The sequence below is a fragment of the Perissodus microlepis genome, chromosome 19, assembly GCF_051167445.1.
Source record: "Perissodus microlepis isolate ML-2025 ecotype Zambia chromosome 19, ASM5116744v1, whole genome shotgun sequence".
In the NCBI taxonomy this organism is placed as follows: Eukaryota; Metazoa; Chordata; class Actinopteri; order Cichliformes; family Cichlidae; genus Perissodus; species Perissodus microlepis.
Window position 1 is genome coordinate 20944051 of NC_140479.1, and position 6000 is coordinate 20950050.

The window sequence follows — 6000 nt, forward strand, 5'->3', positions numbered from 1 at the left end:
AGATTATATTCTTATGGTTGCCATAACTTTACGGATGAGAGGAAACCTGTTGTTTATGGTCCAGGTCTGCTGATGACAGAGGAGTGTGAGGGGTGCGCTGGATGACCAGTGGAGGTCTCCCAGCCTGCGAGGGCCTCATTGGAGTCAAACTGCCCTGATCTATGGCCTGTCTGACTGGCGAGGTCAGACCAAAAAACCCTGGAAATGGGAAATTAGCAGCCCTATGCAATTAGAGCCCTGACCACAGGCAGAGTGGGCATACTGCATCACATTCCACAAAGCTGTCCACTACTTGACTCACTAAAGTGGTAAATACTGAGCTGTGTGGATGTGGGTGTACTAATAAGATCAAAAACTCCAAAAATCAAGAACTTGCCCATGTAGCTGCATGTGAAAAGATTTCTACTGAACACGGCAAAGGAAGTAAGGAAGTAAGGTGAAAATGCCTTCAGGCGGAGTGGCCCCTGCCACTAAGGCAGTGTAGGGCCTTAAAGGAGTCAGATGAACATGTCTCCACACATACCTGCACAACGATTCACGCATACCTCTGTCATATACACCACATAAAGCAGAATCCCATTTCAACAACAAAGTCCCATCCAGCATCCCATAAGAAGTGCTTAAATGTTGATGCTGCCAGCTAAAATAAGAGGTTGTGTGGGGATAAAGTGTTACACAGGATCAATCCCACACGGTGTTTGTGCTGACAGCAGGGAGAGCCTTTGCTCCTGTTGAAGCGTGTGTCCATGTAGCCTCCTCATGGCTGCAGGTGGTCAGGTAGGCAAGCAGTGCCAGCAGTGTGCTAAACACACATGCAGTTATCTCAAACCTGTCAGTCAGCCACCTCGTACCTGGTTGGACCACCAAGGCCTCATACATAATTTGCCATCAAATGAATATTTTCTCAGAGTCCTGTCAAAAGTGGTATTTGATGAAATATTAATTTGGTGATTAATTTTTGCATCTGATCTTCTGTCAAGTGAGATAAAAAAAGAATGGAATTTTTCCTGTGAAGCCATTGTTCAAGGGCACCTCTCTCCAACTTTGCCCATAAAACATTGATTAAGTGATCCAACAGCCACACTATTATTCCAGAGTAAAATAAAAGGAAAACATACCTTATTTTCAAAGGAAAAATTAAAATATGCTAAATCAGGCAGGCTAAAAGCACTATATGGGCTTTTTAGTCTCCCTGGCAATTTGCAATAGGAACTAAGAACTGACTAGACAGTTCAACTTCAATTTCTCTTTGGGAATTAAGAAAGCGCAAAAGCAACACTATGTGGATTTTTATCAGAATGCAGCTGAAAAGTCAGCACTCATTACAGTATAGAGTGCTTTAGTACACCCGGCATGAAAAGGAAACATTAAAAAAGCCTTTTTTAGGAAAAGGACTTTCATATTGTAGCAAGACAATAACAAACCACATAATCATCATGTATTACAACAATATGACTCCACTGTAAAAGAGTTTGGGTGCCTGCAGTGTAGACCTGTCATCCACTGAAAACACTCAGCAGATTATAAAACACTAAACTACAACCAAAACTGTCAAGCAGTAGAAATCTTACTTCAAGCAAGTAAGCATTTTACACAGTTACCTTAATGTCTTTGGAAGTTGCACTCTACAGATAAATCAAGAAAATGAAACAATATTTTTGTGTGTGGAAATAAAATGTCATGGGCTCCTAAAGTATTAAGGCCTCTTGGCCGGAGGACATGGATTGAAAATGCACATCCGGGGTAATAAACTCTTCTGGCACAGATGCCTACCTTCACAAGGTGCAGCAGCTGATAAAGGTCCTCTACCTCATCTCCCTCTGTCTCTCTGTAGTTTCTGCTAGTGTCCAGGCTGGATCCCTGGATGGTGCGTCTATATAGAGGTAAGTCCATGGCATCAGCATACAGTTCTATAGCCTGGTGGCCCACCGTCTGGTACATGTAGCTGTCCAATTCATCTAATGCACGAAGGAAAATGAGTTACAACCTGTGCCTGATGAGAGCTTAATCGTGTCTGACAAAAGGGATTTCACTGGATTATGCACAAGAAGTGATGGTGCAATTCCCTGAGAAATAACTGACATTAAATATCTACCTCTACAGCTCTACAATTAATGAATACTATATTAAAAATGATCTGACTATATGTTTTTATTAATACAATGCATTGCATATTCAAGATACCACACGTTATAAGAAATTATTTTTTAAATGAAAGTAATTTAAAACAAAAGTCTGAACAAACTTAACTGAAAGTTTCAAGTTTCATCATTTTTGCAGCAGTGACCTAAAAACTTGTCCCGGTGCCTCAGAGGTCACAGGTGCAATTTCCAGATGGACACAGTAAATTTGGATTGGTGAAGTGAAAGAGCAGCACTTGCACCTTCCTCATTAACACCACTTATATGCACTTCAAAAAGGCCCTTAAACCCTAACTGCTCCAGAGGAGCTGCTCAGCAGCCAATATAATCCTGTGCCACTCGGTCAGGCTTGTACTGGGCCGCTTCCAGGTGTTAATAAGAAACTATGAAAACATGCACTAGGGATGCATGAGACTGGAGGGTGAAAAGCAAAAACTAGAAATGCGCAAAATTCAGTAACTAAGCAACTGATTTTTAGCTCTGTGTTGCTACATATATACAAGTGTGGCTCCTCACACATGCACATAGGCAAGAGAGTGACACGTACTATAGTTTATAATCAAAGTTCAAGTTAGTTACAGTTATAACAAACTCTTCCATTTTAGCTTAAAAGGTGAAGCAGACTTGGATAGTTGGGAAATGGCACTATAGCTTAGTGTATGAATACAACTGAACTGAACTAAACTGGAAAAAAATCCCAACAACTCAGGCCACTTATCATAGTTAGGCCAACATCTTAAATTATACCAGACAGACAGAAACCAAAGATTTCCTTTGGGAAAGCACTCAGTGTGAGTGTGGAGGAAAAACTCCTTTTTAACCTCAAGAGACCTCCGGCAGACTTAGGGAGGGCAGGCATCCATGCGAACCAACTGCAAGATCTGGGCAACTCCAAACCATACAGAGCACCCGCTCCAGTATTTCAATCACTAAAAATAGAGAATACTTTCCCAGAGCCCCATTTAGTGATATTTGAAAATATCAATAAAAGTAAAGTTCATGAAGTTGTTCTTCCTCATGAAGAGTTCTTCCTCAGTAAATTTTAATTCCTCAGGATTAACGTGTTCAAAAATACAGGAAGTATCAATTTTAGACAATAATGCTGTAGTGTAGGCTATACTGGACAAGGAAGAATAACTGTAAAACACAGGGGAGAAGTTTAATTAGAGATACATAATTTTAAGTAAGTTTACAACAAAGAAAATTAAGTGCCATTATTGAGAAGAATTTTAGTTAAGTACTAGAGAGAGCTTTGCCGTTGCATTAGATAAATAGAACCTGTTAATCTGCAATTGGACATGTTGTTTCTCTTCACATTTCTTTCAGTTATACAGATTAATGTGTTGGCATTAGACACAAAATACATATTATATGGGCATACAGTATAGTGTGAATAGGGAATTCTTGTAAACTTCTTCTAGTATATTGTGAGTAAATGTTTTAAATGTATTTAATCATTATCTTACTTTTGAAACTATTCAAATATTTTTGGCCTACTTAGCATTCCATAAATGACTCTGGTTATTTTAAACACTAATATTTGAATATTTCATTTGTTAAAACATCAAATCAGATCAAATATATGTAAGGACACAGCACACAAACATGCAGTTCAAAAGTGAAATGATCAAATATTTAATTTATGTACAGTTATTGGGAACGGAAGTGCAGCTGGTTGGCCCATATAGCAAAGCCAGCTCCAGCCAGCTCCTGGGGCTTAGGTAAACCCCAGGAGCACGTTTTACTCACCTGTGTGAGCAGGGCGCAGGTTGGCCAGAGCTACGATCCGGTGCCCAGCAGCAACACACTGCATCATGTTGTAGCAGCTGTCTTTGCCCCCACTGGAACACAACATAATAAACAGACACAGAGGCTAAGCTGACACACACATTATCATGGGTGCAAAGTTTAGCAATGTGGGAATGTGGTGCACCAGATTTAATATCCAGGGTTGGAACACAAGTTTGTGTTCTACTCTACTCTCACAGCATGTTACAGCCACTCTATGCCACTCTTTCATTCGTCTTCAAACCCGTAGGCAATAATTCTACACCTACATGGGTGTCATATTCTTGGTTTGAATTAACTCATATAGATACATCAGCATCTGTAGCTTACTGCTCTGCAAGCACAAATCATCAGTGACAGACCTGTGTGATGGTTAAAGCGGCAAGCTGCGATTACCTTATTAACGCAACCACTTTCATCCTGTTAGATTTCGTTTTTAAGCCTAAAAGCACCACAAGTATTGACTACAATGTGATAACACCGCTTAGCAACCGGCGAGCGTACACAAAAACATGTGGAAGCCAGACTTCCGGGTTGTTGAAGGACCCTCGTCATTCGACTGAGGTGCCCTCTAATGTGCCTGACAGAAAATCCGTAACACCGCTCTCTTTCTTACTTACATTATTGAAATCTAAGGTTTGTTAACAGTTGCTCCTTGATAATTCAAATCTTTTAAAAGAAAAAGAAAGTATAACGGTAATTGTTCAACCAATAGTGGATAAAAGATATTGCACTGAAAGACACCAAGAAAAGAAAAAAAGAAAAATAAATAGATGCTATTTATTTTAAAGTGCTTAAAAGAGGGTAGTGCTGAGGGATATTACCAAGCCTGTTGGTCAAAGGTTTATACTCTGTATGTTCAGTTAGTGCTGCATATTCCCATCACAGTGCAAAGACATGCAGCAAAGACTTACTGTTTCACTGTGTTAGGTGCTTCCAGGGTGTACATAAGTTACAAAAAAAAGAGTGTGTGTGTTTTTTAAACATATGTGAAATGGCATATTTCATATATAAAAAATGAGTTTGACATGTCTACTTTTTTAAAGATATAGCTGAAAAAACATTTAAAAAAATGGTTTATTTACACTGTTGCCACTGCTTGCTGTATTATAACGTAATCAAAGTGGATAGGCACTGCAACTCTATTGACACGCATCCTTTGCCTCTTGTGTCTCAAGAGAGGACCTAAAGTCCATGCACTGGTATTCACACACAGGTTGCGCTTTTCCTCTGAGGGAGCCCTATTTTGCTCAGAGGAAAGCCTTTGATGCTCCTTTTGCTCTCTGTTGTTGTGCCAGAGCAGAATAATTGCACTGCTTTTGTGTGCTTCCCTCACCTTCTACCCTTAAGCAGGCCAAAGGCAACTGATTCTGTCTGAGTGTACAAAATTGAGAGAGACGTCTCTTCATCCCCTTGCTTTTTTTTTTTTTTTTTTTACTAGGTTCCCTCTTTTGTTTTTGTTTTGGTTTGGCTGTATTCATCCTGAATATATAGCAAAATCTACAACCTGCAGATGAGCTTCGTTTATGTTGGGGTGCAGACACTATAGGCTGAATAGAAGGATTTGTTTTTTAATGGAGTAATATTTTCTTATGATATGATATGTTCATTCGATTGTTTTGGATTTTTTTTTCCCTCTTTATTACATAAGATGATAAAAGATGTAATATTTGGTCACTTAATTTTTTGTAATTTCTTTCCTTATCCTTTATTTATTTATAACAATAAAAAGAATTGAGTTCTATTATATTTCAACTATTGTATTCAAGATATAATATAGTTGAGCAAGTTACTCAGTCCACAGTCTAGTGTACCAAAAATATGCACAACAAACAAGTGCCTGTATATCTGTAGAATTAATATTTCAATATTTTGATCTTATAGGAAATTTCAGTTGAAAGGATGAGTGATATGGTTTTAAAAAATGTTCCTTTGACATGTTTGTTTGAAAAATGGCCTCCTCCTGGCCTCCTGGAGAGCCAGTCACATCCCTCTGAGTCTGGTTGTCCTTCAGTTTTGTAAACTCATTAATACATCACCTGTGTTTTCCAATTGTGCGGGTTATATTTAA

General features: G+C 38.9%; 1 protein-coding gene across 1 annotated transcript in view; it reads right to left on the minus strand.

Annotated features, from left to right (window-relative positions):
• dph6 (diphthamine biosynthesis 6) overlaps nt 1-4460 on the minus strand; it is a 58818-nt gene extending 54358 nt beyond the window's left edge. The window contains exons 1-3 of the mRNA XM_084914741.1: nt 4326-4460; nt 3891-3982; nt 1774-1958 (exon numbers count right to left, since the gene is read on the minus strand). Coding sequence (XP_084770867.1) covers nt 1774-1958; nt 3891-3982; nt 4326-4348 — 300 coding nt within the window. The 5' untranslated portion in view covers nt 4349-4460. The remainder of the gene's footprint in view (nt 1-1773; nt 1959-3890; nt 3983-4325) is intronic.
• Nucleotides 4461-6000: the final 1540 nt, after the last annotated feature.